This window comes from Squalius cephalus (genome assembly GCF_949319135.1).
Source record: "Squalius cephalus genome assembly, chromosome: 16".
Taxonomy (NCBI): domain Eukaryota; kingdom Metazoa; phylum Chordata; class Actinopteri; order Cypriniformes; family Leuciscidae; genus Squalius; species Squalius cephalus.
In genome coordinates this window covers 35891017-35910617 of record NC_137137.1, presented here as the reverse complement: position 1 = coordinate 35910617, position 19601 = coordinate 35891017, and the positions used below count along the sequence as shown (strand labels likewise).

The window sequence follows — 19601 nt, the reverse complement described above, 5'->3', positions numbered from 1 at the left end:
GCTGATTGGCTGAGAGCGTGCTGGACGAGCGTGTCTCTCTGCATCTGCTTGGCCTTGTTATACAGCAGGACTCCCACGAACACCAGCACCGTCCCGACAGCAGACACCACAGTAATGGAGTTACTGAACACGATGATGCTCAGCCAGATCGACAGCGCGTGCTTCACGGTGCTCGCCACACTACACACACACACACACACACACAACACACACAACACACACATCTCGTCAGTTCACATCACCTCCTCCTTTCGTTCTATGAATAGAAAAGTTAGTGTGTGAAGGAGGAGCACCTGAATGTTACGGGCGAGAGCGTGTGAAGGAGGCGCACCTGAATGTTACGGGTGAGAGCGTGTGAAGGAGGAGCACCTGAATGTTACGGGCGAGAGCGTGTGAAGGAGGAGCACCTGAATGTTACGGGCGAGAGCGTGTGAAGGAGGAGCACCTGAATGTTACGGGCGAGAGCGTGTGAAGGAGGAGCACCTGAATGTTACGGGCGAGAGCGTGTGAAGGAGGCGCACCTGAATGTTACGGGCGAGAGCGTGTGAAGGAGGCGCACCTGAATGTTACGGGCGAGAGCGTGTGAAGGAGGCGCACCTGAATGTTACGGGCGAGAGCGTGTGAAGGAGGAGCACCTGAATGTTACGGGCGAGAGCGTGTGAAGGAGGAGCACCTGAATGTTACGGGCGAGAGCGTGTGAAGGAGGCGCACCTGAATGTTACGGGCGAGAGCGTGTGAAGGAGGCGCACCTGAATGTTACGGGCGAGAGCGTGTGAAGGAGGAGCACCTGAATGTTACGGGCGAGAGCGTGTGAAGGAGGCGCACCTGAATGTTACGGGCGAGAGCGTGTGAAGGAGGCGCACCTGAATGTTACGGGTGAGAGCGTGTGAAGGAGGCGCACCTGAATGTTACGGGCGAGAGCGTGTGAAGGAGGAGCACCTGAATGTTACGGGCGAGAGCGTGTGAAGGAGGAGCACCTGAATGTTACGGGCGAGAGCGTGTGAAGGAGGAGCACCTGAATGTTACGGGCGAGAGCGTGTGAAGGAGGCGCACCTGAATGTTACGGGCGAGAGCGTGTGAAGGAGGAGCACCTGAATGTTACGGGCGAGAGCGTGTGAAGGAGGCGCACCTGAATGTTACGGGCGAGAGCGTGTGAAGGAGGCGCTCCTGAATGTTACGGACGAGAGCGTGTGAAGGAGGCGCACCTGAATGTTACGGGTGAGAGCGTGTGAAGGAGGCGCACCTGAATGTTACGGGCGAGAGCGTGTGAAGGAGGAGCACCTGAATGTTACGGGCGAGAGCGTGTGAAGGAGGAGCACCTGAATGTTACGGGCGAGAGCGTGTGAAGGAGGAGCACCTGAATGTTACGGGCGAGAGCGTGTGAAGGAGGCGCACCTGAATGTTACGGGCGAGAGCGTGTGAAGGAGGAGCACCTGAATGTTACGGGCGAGAGCGTGTGAAGGAGGCGCACCTGAATGTTACGGGTGAGAGCGTGTGAAGGAGGCGCTCCTGAATGTTACGGACGAGAGCGTGTGAAGGAGGCGCACCTGAATGTTACGGGTGAGAGCGTGTGAAGGAGTCAACCTGAATGTTACGGGCGAGAGCGTGTGAAGGAGTAGCACCTGAATGTTACGGGTGAGAGCGTGTGAAGGAGGCGCACCTGAATGTTACGGGTGAGAGCGTGTGAAGGAGGAGCACCTGAATGTTACGGGCGAGAGCGTGTGAAGGAGGCGCACCTGAATGTTACGGGCGAGAGCGTGTGAAGGAGGAGCACCTGAATGTTACGGGCGAGAGCGTGTGAAGGAGGCGCACCTGAATGTTACGGGCGAGAGCGTGTGAAGGAGGCGCACCTGAATGTTACGGGTGAGAGCGTGTGAAGGAGGCGCACCTGAATGTTACGGGCGAGAGCGTGTGAAGGAGTAGCACCTGAATGTTACGGGCGAGAGCGTGTGAAGGAGTAGCACCTGAATGTTACGGGCGAGAGCGTGTGAAGGAGGCGCACCTGAATGTTACGGGCGAGAGCGTGTGAAGGAGTAGCACCTGAATGTTACGGGCGAGAGCGTGTGAAGGAGGCGCACCTGAATGTTACGGGCGAGAGCGTGTGAAGGAGGCGCACCTGAATGTTACGGGCGAGAGCGTGTGAAGGAGGCGCTCCTGAATGCTACGGGCGAGAGCGTGTGAAGGAGGAGCACCTGAATGTTACGGGCGAGAGCGTGTGAAGGAGGAGCACCTGAATGTTACGGGCGAGAGCGTGTGAAGGAGGAGCACCTGAATGTTACGGGCGAGAGCGTGTGAAGGAGGCGCACCTGAATGTTACGGGTGAGAGAGTGTGAAGGAGGAGCACCTGAATGTTACGGGTGAGAGAGTGTGAAGGAGGAGCACCTGAATGTTACGGGCGAGAGCGTGTGAAGGAGGAGCACCTGAATGTTACGGGCGAGAGCGTGTGAAGGAGGAGCACCTGAATGTTACGGGTGAGAGAGTGTGAAGGAGGAGCACCTGAATGTTACGGGTGAGAGAGTGTGAAGGAGTAGCACCTGAATGTTACGGGCGAGAGCGTGTGAAGGAGGAGCACCTGAATGTTACGGGTGAGAGAGTGTGAAGGAGGAGCACCTGAATGTTACGGGTGAGAGAGTGTGAAGGAGGAGCACCTGAATGTTACGGGCGAGAGCGTGTGAAGGAGGCGCACCTGAATGTTACGGGCGAGAGCGTGTGAAGGAGGCGCACCTGAATGTTACGGGCGAGAGCGTGTGAAGGAGGCGCACCTGAATGTTACGGGCGAGAGCGTGTGAAGGAGGCGCACCTGAATGTTACGGGCGAGAGCGTGTGAAGGAGTAGCACCTGAATGTTACGGGCGAGAGCGTGTGAAGGAGTAGCACCTGAATGTTACGGGCGAGAGAGTGTGAAGGAGGCGCACCTGAATGTTACGGGTGAGAGCGTGTGAAGGAGTAGCACCTGAATGTTACGGGCGAGAGTGTGTGAAGGAGGCGCTCCTGAATGTTACGGGCGAGAGCGTGTGAAGGAGGCGCACCTGAATGTTACGGGCGAGAGCGTGTGAAGGAGTAGCACCTGAATGTTACGGGCGAGAGTGTGTGAAGGAGGCGCACCTGAATTTTACGGGCGAGAGCGTGTGAAGGAGTAGCACCTGAATGTTACGGGCGAGAGCGTGTGAAGGAGGAGCACCTGAATGTTACGGGCGAGAGAGTGTGAAGGAGGAGCACCTGAATGTTACGGGCGAGAGTGTGTGAAGGAGGCGCACCTGAATGTTACGGGCGAGAGCGTGTGAAGGAGGCGCTCCTGAATGTTACGGGCGAGAGCGTGTGAAGGAGGAGCACCTGAATGTTACGGGCGAGAGCGTGTGAAGGAGTAGCACCTGAATGTTACGGGCGAGAGCGTGTGAAGGAGTAGCACCTGAATGTTACGGGTGAGAGCGTGTGAAGGAGGCGCACCTGAATGTTACGGGCGAGAGCGTGTGAAGGAGGCGCTCCTGAATGTTACGGGCGAGAGCGTGTGAAGGAGGCGCTCCTGAATGTTACGGGCGAGAGCGTGTGAAGGAGGCGCTCCTGAATGTTACGGGTGAGAGCGTGTGAAGGAGGCGCACCTGAATGTTACGGGCGAGAGCGTGTGAAGGAGGAGCACCTGAATGTTACGGGCGAGAGCGTGTGAAGGAGGAGCACCTGAATGTTACGGGCGAGAGCGTGTGAAGGAGGCGCACCTGAATGTTACGGGCGAGAGCGTGTGAAGGAGGAGCACCTGAATGTTACGGGCGAGAGCGTGTGAAGGAGGAGCACCTGAATCTTACGGGCGAGAGCGTGTGAAGGAGGCGCACCTGAATGTTACGGGCGAGAGCGTGTGAAGGAGGCGCTCCTGAATGTTACGGGCGAGAGCGTGTGAAGGAGGCGCTCCTGAATGTTACGGGCGAGAGCGTGTGAAGGAGGAGCACCTGAATGTTACGGGCGAGAGCGTGTGAAGGAGGCGCACCTGAATGTTACGGGCGAGAGCGTGTGAAGGAGGAGCACCTGAATGTTACGGGCGAGAGCGTGTGAAGGAGGAGCACCTGAATGTTACGGGCGAGAGCGTGTGAAGGAGGCGCACCTGAATGTTACGGGCGAGAGCGTGTGAAGGAGTAGCACCTGAATGTTACGGGTGAGAGCGTGTGAAGGAGGCGCACCTGAATGTTACGGGCGAGAGCGTGTGAAGGAGTAGCACCTGAATGTTACGGGCGAGAGCGTGTGAAGGAGGAGCACCTGAATGTTACGGGTGAGAGCGTGTGAAGGAGGCGCACCTGAATGTTACGGGTGAGAGCGTGTGAAGGAGGCGCACCTGAATGTTACGGGCGAGAGCGTGTGAAGGAGGAGCACCTGAATGTTACGGGTGAGAGCGTGTGAAGGAGGCGCACCTGAATGTTACGGGTGAGAGCGTGTGAAGGAGGAGCACCTGAATGTTACGGGCGAGAGCGTGTGAAGGAGGCGCTCCTGAATGTTACGGGTGAGAGCGTGTGAAGGAGGAGCACCTGAATGTTACGCGCGAGAGCGTGTGAAGGAGGCGCTCCTGAATGTTACGGGCGAGAGCGTGTGAAGGAGGAGCACCTGAATGTTACGGGCGAGAGCGTGTGAAGGAGGCGCACCTGAATGTTACGGGCGAGAGCGTGTGAAGGAGGAGCACCTGAATGTTACGGGTGAGAGAGTGTGAAGGAGGAGCACCTGAATGTTACGGGCGAGAGCGTGTGAAGGAGGAGCACCTGAATGTTACGGGTGAGAGAGTGTGAAGGAGGAGCACCTGAATGTTACGGGCGAGAGCGTGTGAAGGAGGCGCTCCTGAATGTTACGGGCGAGAGCGTGTGAAGGAGGAGCACCTGAATGTTACGGGCGAGAGCGTGTGAAGGAGGCGCTCCTGAATGTTACGGGTGAGAGCGTGTGAAGGAGGAGCACCTGAATGTTACGCGCGAGAGCGTGTGAAGGAGGCGCTCCTGAATGTTACGGGCGAGAGCGTGTGAAGGAGGAGCACCTGAATGTTACGGGCGAGAGCGTGTGAAGGAGGAGCACCTGAATGTTACGGGCGAGAGCGTGTGAAGGAGGAGCACCTGAATGTTACGGGCGAGAGCGTGTGAAGGAGGAGCACCTGAATGTTACGGGCGAGAGCGTGTGAAGGAGGAGCACCTGAATGTTACGGGCGAGAGCGTGTGAAGGAGGCGCTCCTGAATGTTACGGGCGAGAGCGTGTGAAGGAGGAGCACCTGAATGTTACGGGCGAGAGCGTGTGAAGGAGGAGCACCTGAATGTTACGGGCGAGAGCGTGTGAAGGAGGCGCTCCTGAATGTTACGGGTGAGAGCGTGTGAAGGAGGAGCACCTGAATGTTACGCGCGAGAGCGTGTGAAGGAGGCGCTCCTGAATGTTACGGGCGAGAGCGTGTGAAGGAGGAGCACCTGAATGTTACGGGCGAGAGCGTGTGAAGGAGGCGCACCTGAATGTTACGGGCGAGAGCGTGTGAAGGAGGAGCACCTGAATGTTACGGGTGAGAGAGTGTGAAGGAGGAGCACCTGAATGTTACGGGCGAGAGCGTGTGAAGGAGGAGCACCTGAATGTTACGGGTGAGAGAGTGTGAAGGAGGAGCACCTGAATGTTACGGGCGAGAGCGTGTGAAGGAGGCGCACCTGAATGTTACGGGCGAGAGCGTGTGAAGGAGGAGCACCTGAATGTTACGGGCGAGAGCGTGTGAAGGAGGAGCACCTGAATGTTACGGGCGAGAGCGTGTGAAGGAGGAGCACCTGAATGTTACGGGCGAGAGCGTGTGAAGGAGGAGCACCTGAATGTTACGGGTGAGAGCGTGTGAAGGAGGAGCACCTGAATGTTACGGGTGAGAGCGTGTGAAGGAGGCGCACCTGAATGTTACGGGCGAGAGCGTGTGAAGGAGTAGCACCTGAATGTTACGGGTGAGAGAGTGTGAAGGAGGAGCACCTGAATGTTACGGGTGAGAGCGTGTGAAGGAGGCGCACCTGAATGTTACGGGCGAGAGCGTGTGAAGGAGTAGCACCTGAATGTTACGGGCGAGAGCGTGTGAAGGAGGAGCACCTGAATGTTACGGGTGAGAGCGTGTGAAGGAGGCGCACCTGAATGTTACGGGTGAGAGCGTGTGAAGGAGGCGCACCTGAATGTTACGGGCGAGAGCGTGTGAAGGAGGAGCACCTGAATGTTACGGGTGAGAGCGTGTGAAGGAGGCGCACCTGAATGTTACGGGTGAGAGCGTGTGAAGGAGGAGCACCTGAATGTTACGGGCGAGAGCGTGTGAAGGAGGCGCTCCTGAATGTTACGGGTGAGAGCGTGTGAAGGAGGAGCACCTGAATGTTACGGGTGAGAGAGTGTGAAGGAGGAGCACCTGAATGTTACGGGTGAGAGCGTGTGAAGGAGGCGCACCTGAATGTTACGGGCGAGAGCGTGTGAAGGAGTAGCACCTGAATGTTACGGGCGAGAGCGTGTGAAGGAGGAGCACCTGAATGTTACGGGCGAGAGCGTGTGAAGGAGTAGCACCTGAATGTTACGGGCGAGAGCGTGTGAAGGAGGAGCACCTGAATGTTACGGGTGAGAGCGTGTGAAGGAGGCGCACCTGAATGTTACGGGTGAGAGCGTGTGAAGGAGGCGCACCTGAATGTTACGGGCGAGAGCGTGTGAAGGAGGAGCACCTGAATGTTACGGGTGAGAGCGTGTGAAGGAGGCGCACCTGAATGTTACGGGTGAGAGCGTGTGAAGGAGGAGCACCTGAATGTTACGGGCGAGAGCGTGTGAAGGAGGCGCTCCTGAATGTTACGGGTGAGAGCGTGTGAAGGAGGAGCACCTGAATGTTACGCGCGAGAGCGTGTGAAGGAGGCGCTCCTGAATGTTACGGGCGAGAGCGTGTGAAGGAGGAGCACCTGAATGTTACGGGCGAGAGCGTGTGAAGGAGGCGCACCTGAATGTTACGGGCGAGAGCGTGTGAAGGAGGAGCACCTGAATGTTACGGGTGAGAGAGTGTGAAGGAGGAGCACCTGAATGTTACGGGCGAGAGCGTGTGAAGGAGGAGCACCTGAATGTTACGGGTGAGAGAGTGTGAAGGAGGAGCACCTGAATGTTACGGGCGAGAGCGTGTGAAGGAGGCGCTCCTGAATGTTACGGGTGAGAGCGTGTGAAGGAGGAGCACCTGAATGTTACGCGCGAGAGCGTGTGAAGGAGGCGCTCCTGAATGTTACGGGCGAGAGCGTGTGAAGGAGGAGCACCTGAATGTTACGGGCGAGAGCGTGTGAAGGAGGCGCACCTGAATGTTACGGGCGAGAGCGTGTGAAGGAGGAGCACCTGAATGTTACGGGTGAGAGAGTGTGAAGGAGGAGCACCTGAATGTTACGGGCGAGAGCGTGTGAAGGAGGAGCACCTGAATGTTACGGGTGAGAGAGTGTGAAGGAGGAGCACCTGAATGTTACGGGCGAGAGCGTGTGAAGGAGGCGCACCTGAATGTTACGGGCGAGAGCGTGTGAAGGAGGAGCACCTGAATGTTACGGGCGAGAGCGTGTGAAGGAGGCGCTCCTGAATGTTACGGGTGAGAGCGTGTGAAGGAGGAGCACCTGAATGTTACGCGCGAGAGCGTGTGAAGGAGGCGCTCCTGAATGTTACGGGCGAGAGCGTGTGAAGGAGGAGCACCTGAATGTTACGGGCGAGAGCGTGTGAAGGAGGAGCACCTGAATGTTACGGGCGAGAGCGTGTGAAGGAGGAGCACCTGAATGTTACGGGCGAGAGCGTGTGAAGGAGGAGCACCTGAATGTTACGGGCGAGAGCGTGTGAAGGAGGCGCTCCTGAATGTTACGGGCGAGAGCGTGTGAAGGAGGAGCACCTGAATGTTACGGGCGAGAGCGTGTGAAGGAGGAGCACCTGAATGTTACGGGCGAGAGCGTGTGAAGGAGGCGCTCCTGAATGTTACGGGTGAGAGCGTGTGAAGGAGGAGCACCTGAATGTTACGCGCGAGAGCGTGTGAAGGAGGCGCTCCTGAATGTTACGGGCGAGAGCGTGTGAAGGAGGAGCACCTGAATGTTACGGGCGAGAGCGTGTGAAGGAGGCGCACCTGAATGTTACGGGCGAGAGCGTGTGAAGGAGGAGCACCTGAATGTTACGGGTGAGAGAGTGTGAAGGAGGAGCACCTGAATGTTACGGGCGAGAGCGTGTGAAGGAGGAGCACCTGAATGTTACGGGTGAGAGAGTGTGAAGGAGGAGCACCTGAATGTTACGGGCGAGAGCGTGTGAAGGAGGCGCACCTGAATGTTACGGGCGAGAGCGTGTGAAGGAGGAGCACCTGAATGTTACGGGCGAGAGCGTGTGAAGGAGGAGCACCTGAATGTTACGGGCGAGAGCGTGTGAAGGAGGAGCACCTGAATGTTACGGGCGAGAGCGTGTGAAGGAGGAGCACCTGAATGTTACGGGTGAGAGAGTGTGAAGGAGGAGCACCTGAATGTTACGGGCGAGAGCGTGTGAAGGAGGAGCACCTGAATGTTACGGGTGAGAGAGTGTGAAGGAGGAGCACCTGAATGTTACGGGCGAGAGCGTGTGAAGGAGGAGCACCTGAATGTTACGGACGAGAGCGTGTGAAGGAGGCGCACCTGAATGTTACGGGCGAGAGCATGTGAAGGAGGAGCACCTGAATGTTACGGGTGAGAGAGTGTGAAGGAGGAGCACCTGAATGTTACGGGCGAGAGCGTGTGAAGGAGGAGCACCTGAATGTTACGGGCGAGAGCGTGTGAAGGAGGAGCACCTGAATGTTACGGGTGAGAGCGTGTGAAGGAGGAGCACCTGAATGTTACGGGTGAGAGAGTGTGAGGAGGAGCACCTGAATGTTACGGGTGAGATGCGGCCCATGAGCGCGTAGGCCGTGACGCTCTGCAAGTGGAAGAGGACGCCGTCGAACAGCAGAAGCAGAACCACGTCCTGAGAGAGACTGAAGCTCTGCTCGCTCTTCCCGATCGCCGGCAGATCCTGCGGGAAACACACACATCAGCATGCATAAAGTGAATTACTGTGAAAAAATGATATTAGAAATATTACATCAGTGTGTGTTTTTTCCCCCCTGACTCAATGTAGTGCTGTTCTGTTAGATGTAAGTTTATTCATGCATTTACTTTAATCAAATTATTTCAATCAAGTGTAATTGATTATTGTAATCAATAATTTCTGCCTTCACATGCCTCACTAACACTACAGATTCTCATGTATGACAGCATGAGTATTACTGTGAAAAATTGATGTTAGAATCAATACATCACTGCATGTTTTTCCCCCTGACTAGATGTGAGTTTACTTTAATTAAATTATTTCAATCATGTGTAATAATTTAAATCAAATTTCCTTTATTTATTTTAATTTTAATCAATTTATTTATTTCATTAGTTCCCTAGTTTAATTTTATTTATTTATTTTTACTTTTCTTAAAATTCTTTTCTTTTTATTTAAATACAATTATTTATTCAGTTTTATCTAATGTATTTATTTTATTTACTTAAATCGTTATTTTATTTTAGTATATTTACTTTTTATTTTAATCATAATTTATTTAAATTAAATATTTTTATTTATATAATTATTTACTTATTATTTAAATCAAAATGTATTTATTTTACTTTTTTGCTTATTTCTTTTAATTAAATGTTTTTGTTTATGTAGTTATTTACTTTTATTTAAATCAAATATTTATTTTAATCATTTTATTTATTTTGTTTAACTACATGTGTTTAAATATGGGGTTATTTATTTTTTATTTAAATCACATTTTATTTATTAAATTAATTTGAATCGCTTGTATTAATTTATTATTTATTTACTTTATTTACACCAAATTTTATTTATTTTAATATTTTTTATTTATTTCTTTAATTAAATGTTTTTTTTATGTAGTTATTATTATTATTTTTTAAATCAAATATTATTTATCCTAATCATTTTTATTTATTTATTTTAATTAAATGTTAGCGTTTAATAAAAGCGTGTCTCGGACGTGTGTTTGCAGGGACTGACCATCAGGAAGATCCAGGCAGGAATGAGCATGACCATAGCAGCGGCACTGGTGTAAAACTGCAGCTCTGGAGGACTAGAAACACACACACACACACACACACACACACACACACACACACACACACACTTATCAAAGTGCTTCTATCGCTCGGTTGTTCTTCATGTTTCTTCACCTGTGTTTGGATTTAAGAGTCTCTACTCTTCCAGAAGAGGCAGGATAGCGTGATAGCGCCCCCTACCGTACAACACTGAACACACACACAGATCGGCAGCACTCACCTGAACTTATACTTGTCCCCACTCAGCAGCTTCTTAGAAAACACATTCTGTAAGCTGAGAGAGGGAGAGTGTGCATTAGATGAGTTTTACTGTGGCGTGTGTGTGTGAAGGAAGAGTGTATGAGCGGACATGTTTTTCTACACCGGTGGGGACTTAAACCTGAATGCACACAGACTCATGGGGACTCGTGTCACCGTGGGGACCTAAATTGAGGTCCCCATGGGTACAAAAGCTTATAAATCATACAGAATTAGTTTTTTTGAAAATGTAAAAATGCAGAATGTCTCCTGTGATGGGCAGGTTTAGGGGCAGGGGCAGTGTAAGGGGATAGAATATACAGTTTGTACAGTATAAAAACCATTACGTCTATGGAGAGTCCCCACAAAGATAGTGCACCAGACATGTGTGAGTGTGTGTGTGTGAAGGAGAGTGTGTGAGCTTAAGTGTGGCGTATGTGTGTGAAGGAAGAGTGTGTGTGTGAAGGAGAGTGTGTGAGCGTGCGTGTGAAGGAGAGTGTGTGAGTGTGTGTAAAGGAGAGTGTGTGAACTGTGTGAGCGTGTGTATGTGTGTGTGTGTGTGTGTGAAGGAGAGTGTGTGAGTGTGTGTGTGAAGGAGAGTGTGAGTGTGTGTGAAGGAGAGTGTGTGAACTGTGTGAGCGTGTGTATGTGTGTGTGTGTGTGTGTGTGTGTGTGAAGGAGAGTGTGTGAGTGTGTGTGTGTGTGTGTGTGTGAAGGAGAGTGTGTGAGTGTGTGTGTGTGTGTGTGTGTGTGAAGGAGAGTGTGTGAGTGTGTGTGTGTGTGTGTGTGTGTGTGTGAAGGAGAGTGTGTGAGTGTGTGTGTGTGTGTGTGTGTGAAGTAGAGTGTGTGAGTGTGTGTGTGTGTGTGTGTGTGTGTGTGTGTGTGTGTGTGTGTGTGAAGGAGAGTGTGTGAGTGTGTGTGTGTGTGAAGGAGAGTGTGTGAGTGTGTGTGTGTGTGTGTGAAGGAGAGTGTGTGAGAGTGTGTGTGTGTGTGTGTGTGTGTGTGTGTGTGAAGGAGAGTGTGTGAGCTTAAGTGTGGCGTATGTGTGTGAAGGAAGAGTGTGTGTGAGAAGGAAGAGTGTGTGAGCATGTGTGTGTGTGTGTGTGTGTGTGTGTGTGTGTGTGTGAGTAGCACCAGTCCATGATGTTGGTGGAGAGCGCGGCGGAGAATCCCAGCATGTTGAAGCTGATCTCAGTGGCAGTGCAGAGCGCCAGACCCAACATCACAGGAATCAGGGACACGTTCACCCAGAAACCTGACACACACACACACACACACACACACACTGTCGATCAGGCTTCTAGACGACTGATTACTGGCTCAAGTCAAAAGTCAAGTCGGTGTTATTCCGCTTTCTATATATTTAAGGTGCTGTATGGAACTTTTTCACTCTACTAAAGCACACAAATACCATAATCTGTTTGCATATATTGAGGAAACATGCTGAGTTCACATGCTCGTTTCTCTGATAAACACTTCTACAGCTATTTTACTCTGAAATGTGCGTTTCCAGGAATGTGTGTTATTGCTTTGGTCTGTGATACTGCACGTTGCCAGTTTTCATTGTTCATTGCGCTCGTTCCTGTTGCGTGTCTCAAACTGGCGACCCGTGAGCGTCGAGTCTGAGGAGGCGGGGCGGGAGAATCCACAATCTCTGATATTTTGATTTGGACTGCAGTGCCTATTTCCACCACTAGCTGTCATTCCTACAGACTGCACCTTTAAGAGTGTCACAACGTATCACAATATGCAACTGCATGCCTGTATTGTAGGGTGACCAAACGTCCTGTTTTCACGTCCAGTCCTGGCCGTCCTGGCTGTTTTTATAAAGTGATGAAAATGTCCTGGTTTTCATTCTTTTTCATTGGGCCATTAAGCGTGTACTTTAAATACACGCACACAAAACATATGAAACCAGCGTGTGTGTGTGTGTGTGTGTTCATCTCAGCCTCATTGGTCTGTCACTGCTCGTCAATGTCAGAATATTTGAAATGACCAATCAAATCAAAGTAGGCGGACTTTACGTTCACAGAATTTTAGCAGCGTGACTCGACGCTTCAGTTTACGGTCAAGTGCGAGATGAGATGTAAGTTGCTAACAGCGTTAAAAAAAAAAAGCCCAAATGTAAATTCACAGATGATTTACAGAGAAAATTCCCGTGTTTTCGTTTCGGTCGGGATCCGTATAAAGCAGAATGCATGACCTGCAAAGCTGGCACATACATGTCAGTGTCAAATAAAGGTGCTAGCGACCTAGAAGCCATTTACATTACAAAACATTTATTTTATAATGTGATTTACCCCCCATTTTCAATTCTTTTACTTCAATGAAAGGTTAGATTTTTGTGAACACTTTGAATGAAAGATCAAAAGGATAAACAATGCAGATTTATTTTTACAGACATTTTTGATCATATTTACCAGGGGTATGATTAATTCTGACCACCACTGTATTGTGCAATCATAATTAGTGTCTGACATAATTCTGTATTTTTAGCTCAGCAGAATGATGAGTATTTCTATTGCCCTGTGCATTACGGAGCGGGACCGAGTCCTCATGTTCAAGTGTATTGTGACATCTCTACTAGATTGAGCCGAGTGTGGACGCTTGTTTCTGCCACTGAATAAACATGAAAAAAAGTCATTGCGACTTTTTTACCCGCACAAATCTGAATTTTTTCTTGCAATTTCAAGTTTAATTATTTCGTAATTCAGTCTTTAAAGCTCACAGTTTGTGAGTTTATATTAAAAAAAAAAAATCACAATTGCAAGAAAAAAAAAAGTCAGAATTGCAAAAAAAAATCAAAATTGAGAGAAAAAAAATTTGAATTACGAGAAAAAAAAATCTGAATTGCGAGAAAAAAAATCTGAATTGCGAGTTTATATCAATTCTGAGAGAAAAAAGTCAGGATTGCGAAAAAAAAAAAAAAAAAAAAAAAAAAAAAAAGTTGTAATTGCGAGAGAGAAAAAAATCTCAGAATTGTGAGAGAAAAGTCAGAATTGTGTTTATATCAATTCTGAGAAAAAAAAAAGCAGAATTGCGAGATAAAAAGTTTTTCAAATGAAACCAAGCTTCCACACTCTGGCCTGGTAAGTGCAAGTCTGTGGGATTAATCCTGTTTTCTTCCACTGAGTCTGAGTGCGATCCCTCAGAGCCGTTACAGCAGAGGTGTGTGTGTGTTTGCACAGTCAGTCGTGCGCAGGATCTCGTGGATGCCGTGGTGTGTGTGTTCACCTGTGTATTCTCCCAGAATGAGGCGGGACATGATGACGGTGAAGATAGGAGCCGAACTCTTCACCGTCTCCGCGAACGACACGGCCACGTTCTTCAGACTGACCAAGCCCAGCACGACAGTCGTGAACCTGCCGACACACAGGAGGGGGAGGATGAGCCGTCGGACCCGTCAAACAAGTCCCACCGGATTTTCCTTAATCCATCAAGCCGATCCGAAGCACAGTTAGCTTTTGTTCTACTTCACATGCCTGTTTTTTGTCAAATTCTCCCTCATCCACTTTACACTCAAACATTTCCATGTTAAATACGCACATATGCAACATCACCTTTATTTTGTGTAGAGAATCCTCACACCTCACACTAACCGGCATTAAAGGATTAGTTCACTTCAGAATTAACATTTCCTGATCATTTACTCTCCTCTACGTCATCCAAGATGTTCATGTCTTTCTTTCTTCAGTGGAAAAGAAATGAAGGTTTTTGAGGAAAACACTCCAGGATGTTCCTCCATATAGTGTCTTCAATGGGGTCCAACGGGTCGAAGGTCCAGATGTGAGTTTCAATGCAGCTTCAAAGTCTCGACACGATCCAGCCGAGGAATAAGAGTCTTATCTAGACACACCAGCGGACATTTTATAACAAAATAAACATTTATATACGTTTTAACCACAAATGCTCGTCTTGCACTAGCTGTGATGCGCCACACATTACGTGATCAGGTTGAAAGGTCAAGCGTGACATAGGCGTAAGAACAGACCCAGTGTTTACAAAGAGAATCTGCAAAGACTAAATCAAACCTCATTTACATAAAATAAATAAATAAAAGGTTAAACAACAATGTCGGACGATTTTGAAGTTGTAGGAGAAAAAGTTTTTTGCCCTACTCTACATTTATGAACCGGCTCACGCGTGACCTTTCAACCTGATTACGTAATGTGTGTCGCATCACAGCTAGAGCAAGACCAGCATTTGTGGTTCAAAAGTATATTAATGTTTATTACGTTATAAAATGTTTCTCTAGATAAGACTCTTATTCCTCGGCTGGATCGTGTCGAGACTTTGAAGCTGCACTGAAACTCACATCTGGACCTTCGACCCGTTGGACCCCATTGAAGTCACTATATGGAGAACAATCCTGGAGTGTTTTCCTCAAAAACCTTCATTTCTTTTCGACTGAAGAAAGAAAAACATGAACATGTTGGATGACGTAGAGGAGAGTGAACTAATTTCTGAAGTGAACTACACCTTTAACAGAGTTGTGTGTGTTATACACACGCACACACACACACACACACGCACCTCATGAGTCCCACGAACAGCATGATCATGATGAAGTTGGAGGGGTATTCGGCACGGGACTTGTGCTGGTAAAGCGGACACGGCACCAACATCTTACCACAGCCGATCACAGTCGTGGAGAGCATCTGGACGGCACCTGAAACACACAAACACACACACTCATGCACGGAGGAACGTGAGGTAAAGACTAATAAATGATGTTTTAGTTAAATCTAGTTAATCTCATGAAAACATTTCAGGTCGGAATTCAGGAAATATATTAAACTACACTTATGACGGCTTTCAGGATATTTTACGTTTGCATTGTGATATACAAATTCTCATTACAGCAAAAAAAGTCATATTCAGTAATGTAACACATCAGTGACTTATTTCGATAGTCCACTTTATTGGACAGTATATCGAGTTTGTACGATATATATATAATTATTACATGGCTCGGCTGAATTCCAATGTAGAATGCGGTCTGTTATTTCTTGATAACAGACCGCTGCGAAGTATAACAGACCGTTGCCATGAAAAACAGCGCGTTGCTATGGACGCGGAACGCGGACTATTTTCTTTGGCGGAAGCAATACAATCATTTTTAAATCAATAAACTCCTTTTTAAATCAATAATTCGTGTCAATTTATTTATTTATTTTGTAGGTAGCCATGTAATAAGCGGGATAATGTATAGAGAGGCGGTCGTTTCGCGTCGGGGTCCTGTTCAGCCTGTCGGGGTTGTTATTCGCTATAACGACCGCCTCTCTATACAATTATCCCTTACATAAATGATGAGGCAATATAGTTTACATCAATATACAGTAGTTTGATATTACGAGCGCATCCGGACACAGACGGAGCTTTTGCTTGTCCTAAACCTGAGACGTGCTTTATATGAAGGGCTTCAAAATAACTCCTAATACATAAGCCTAGTTGACATGCAAGTCTTACTGCAAAATATTAAATTGTATCTGAATATCATGAACAGAAATCCACAGGCTAAAGAACACTTACACAAGGAGCGTTTTCCTGTGGTTTAAAAACACCAAAAACAACCAGCCGAACTAATATAAACTTCAAGCATTATTGAAGACAAGTCAACACTCAGTGATTAAAAAAGAACAAATAAAAAGTTAGCAATCACAAAAATAAATACAACCGAACAAAGATATGATTGAAATAAACCGTGTTTTAAGATTGTCAGGTTTTCAGGTTCAGAAACTGTAATCAAATGTAAAATAACACTGCACTTTATAACATATACATTAAACATATAGTTATAAAAGTTATTGAGTCAAGAAGGAGTGAATTTTCTCTGTCTTCTGTTGTTTGATTGGTGTTATTATAGAGACAGGAGTATTATATAGTAAATAGTATATAATATTAGGCTACTGTCACTTTAAGAGCTGCACGGATCCAATGTACTGATACACGCGTTTTCTTTCTCAACTCTTTACACTCACTTAAGACGTGTTTACGAGGGTATTTTGACATATATTTGTGTTTTTGTCTGTTCAAGTGCGAAAACACGCGGAAGAGACCCTGTATCTCGCACTATACAGTATATAAGACGAATTTCTGAGCGCATGACGCATTGGATGCGCGCGAAAACAGCGTGCGAGCCTTCTTGCGCTTGAAAGGTTTAAAGTCATTTAATTTTTTATTTAGAATATTTATATAATAAATTAGATTTTTGAAATATTTGTTGTTGGACATTAAATATGCCATATGCACAAATATATGTTAATACAGAGATATATATACCATATATCGCCATTCAGCCAAAATACAGAGATATGATTTTTCTGTCCTGAGAGTATGGAGATAAAATAAGACTGAATAATGTCACCGTGCAAACCGCCTTTTACTATTAAACCTCTTGACCGATAAACTTTTTCAGGCATTTAAATTTAAAGTCCCCCTGTGGTGTAAATCCAGCTTTTAATGTAGTTTATGTGTCTATGTGGTGTTTTTAATATGCTTTAAGTCAAAGCATGTGTAAGTTCATAAGTCGACAGCATTGCTGAGTATTTCCTCCTTAAAACTGCAGTGAACCAAAGACAGTCTCAAAAACACGCTTTGAAATCGCTGGTGTTTCTGACGTCACAAACTACCTTGTAACCAATCAGATCAACGTGTGATCGTCAACCAGTGGATCTCTGAGCTGAGTGAGTGAGTGGAGGCGGGGCTCATTTGCATATTCATAGAAACGTGCATACTAAATGAGGCAAGAGTTACATTCAATTTTTTTCAAGATAAAAATGTTTAAATATGTAATTTTGGTGATCAAAGGTGAGTTTTAAGGGATAAAATGATTGACTACAGGGAGACTTTAATCTTATTTCACGTGGGAACCCTGGAAATATCTTTTTATTTTATTTTGTGGTGAAGTTCGACCTGATCATGTTCTTCCCCAATCGCCTGAATAGAGGCCAAGTTCACTTGCATGCTTTGTTTGCCGAGACAGAGGTTTATTGCACTTATCTTTGTTTGAGAATCAGCGTTTACAGACGGCTAAATCAGAGCGTAATTGCGTGGGAAGGACACATCTGGGAAACCTACCCAGCATGCTCGGCTCTCCCTCCAGCAGAGAGAGGATGTACTTGTTGAGGAAGAGCGTGCAGAAGCTGAAGAAGTACCAGAGCGCCAGGTACGTCAGAGCCCTGGAGTTCCACACGCCGGCGTCGTCCTCGATCACCGTGGTCTCGGTGATGGTGATCTTCAGGACCGGCTCTCCCGGCGTGCTCTCGCTGCGGGACAGCATCACCCGCTCCTGACGCGGCCGGAAGCTGCCGAACGAGGGCCAGAACGAGGACTTCCCGGAGCGCTCGCTGCCGGCCATGGTGCGGGAAGACGGTGGCAAACTCCAGGAGTAATGAAGCAATGACACAACACATGAGAAGGAACTCTGCGAACACAGGAAAATAAGCTCATGCTCACGATCCTAGTCCAAAACTCCAGATCGTCATGATATAATAGATGGCTAAAGGCAGCTTAATTTGAATATCACAGTGTTTATTATAAATGATTTATTGGTGCACATCATTGAATCAGAATAAGTTCCTCTTGCAGCATCTCTTCTCTGATGATGTGGGCGGAGCAACCTGTCACTCACATGAGATCAGCCAATAGCAAACCACAGCCATCCAATCAATTCCCCACGGACACAATCAAGCCCCGCCCACATTTGTTCTTGTTCGGTAAGCGTTTCACTCGATTATAGACACAATAGAGAAGAAAAGATGAGCGTAAGCTTCCCTTTCATGACACACCTTAATTAAATGGATCTAGTCCAAATATTATGTAAAGCTGATGGGTGTGTGTGAACACAAAAGCATGTGTGGTACATTAATAATGAATAAATGACACAAATAGCATGAATTATGTGTGACCAGTTTGTATCAGAAATGTCACATCAGGAACAAGTAACATGTACAAACATGTATGCACACAATAAGCGCATTGTATCAAATGACTCATTGAAATCGTACATAATAGTTAAAGACAATTCATATAAAGTAGGACCTTGCTAAGTTACTTTATTATGTGCGTCTTTAAGTGAGTGTTCAAATACTTTGAGTATTTATGAATGTTACATGTGCCCCGAGCTAGTTTATGTACTTGTGTCTTGTATGTTTGTCTAATCTATTTGTTTAATTTGGGTTATGATTAGTTAAAGGACATAAAAACCTATATGTTTATGCTATTATTTCTTCAAAACAATACATTACAAATAAAGACCAAAGATCATTTAAGACTCCATTCCGCTTCAAGCAAGATATCAGCACGAACAAACAACAGGATGAAGTGATACTGTTAAACAGAAACATGATACTCTACCCAATGTGTTCATCCGAGACATTTAATCCGCATGGAAACACGCTTCATCTTCGGAGCTCTTTCACATTCTCTCATGGAAGCAGTGGCTGAAGTTCAGCTGAAATCATGAGGATCGGGATCTATCGACACGTCTTCACTCACTGATCCTCTTTCCTGATGTTTGTGCATAAGCTGCGGGACTCTGCGCAGTGTAACAAAGAGGAAATGCTTTTGTTTTCAATCGCTCTGCGCACTTGGAGCGCAGCTTTGACTGGAGAAACTACATGAACGTCAAGATGCGGAAGTTGGATTTTTGTTATTGCAAATTAAAGGTTGCAGACCCGTTTATATACTGTCTATGTTGCAGACATTAACAGTGAGACGATAAACAGATGGAGAGACATCATAAGAGAACAAATTAGGCTACACAAATCAATACAATATTACATTTTGTCAATATGAAAAATTAAACGTTCCTTAAAACAGACTCAAGGATATTATATGTTTTAGAAACCGTTGAGTTCAAAGGTGTTGATATTTTCTTAAGGGAAGTAACATGTCATAAGTGTCAAAGTGGATTTACAGCGAATATTAGATTTATGTTTCCAGTAAGGATTGTTTGCAAAAAAAGAATGAGACAAGATAAAATACTCAAGGAAATCATTTCTATCTATAAAAAGAATGAGCAATCACAAGCTGATATCAATATTTTATTTGAATTACAAGCTGAATTGGACAATATCTATCAAAATTTGACACAGGGAGCTTTTATTCGTTCTAGGTAGAAATGGATGAAACATGGTGAAAGGAATACAAAATATTTCATAATTTAGAAAAAAGAAATGTTAGTGTTAACGGTATATATAAACTTAAAATTAATGATCAGATCTCTGAAGACCCCCCCAAAATTTCTAATTTTGTGGAATATTTTTTATAAAAAAAAACT

At 47.2% G+C, this 19601-nt stretch overlaps 1 protein-coding gene across 1 annotated transcript in view; it reads right to left on the bottom strand.

Annotated features, from left to right (window-relative positions):
• The window catches only part of LOC307173314 (solute carrier family 35 member E2A), a 20809-nt gene extending 1896 nt beyond the window's left edge, over window positions 1-18913 (bottom strand). Inside the window, exons 1-9 of the mRNA XM_079896340.1 lie at window positions 18677-18913; window positions 17399-17744; window positions 14852-14987; window positions 13553-13680; window positions 11453-11573; window positions 10302-10355; window positions 10023-10095; window positions 8842-8987; window positions 1-180 (exon numbers count right to left, since the gene is read on the bottom strand). The exon at window positions 1-180 is cut by the window's left edge and continues 1896 nt beyond it. Of these exons, the coding sequence (XP_079752466.1) occupies window positions 1-180; window positions 8842-8987; window positions 10023-10095; window positions 10302-10355; window positions 11453-11573; window positions 13553-13680; window positions 14852-14987; window positions 17399-17678 (1118 nt within the window). The 5' untranslated portion in view covers window positions 17679-17744; window positions 18677-18913. The remainder of the gene's footprint in view (window positions 181-8841; window positions 8988-10022; window positions 10096-10301; window positions 10356-11452; window positions 11574-13552; window positions 13681-14851; window positions 14988-17398; window positions 17745-18676) is intronic.
• Window positions 18914-19601: the final 688 nt, after the last annotated feature.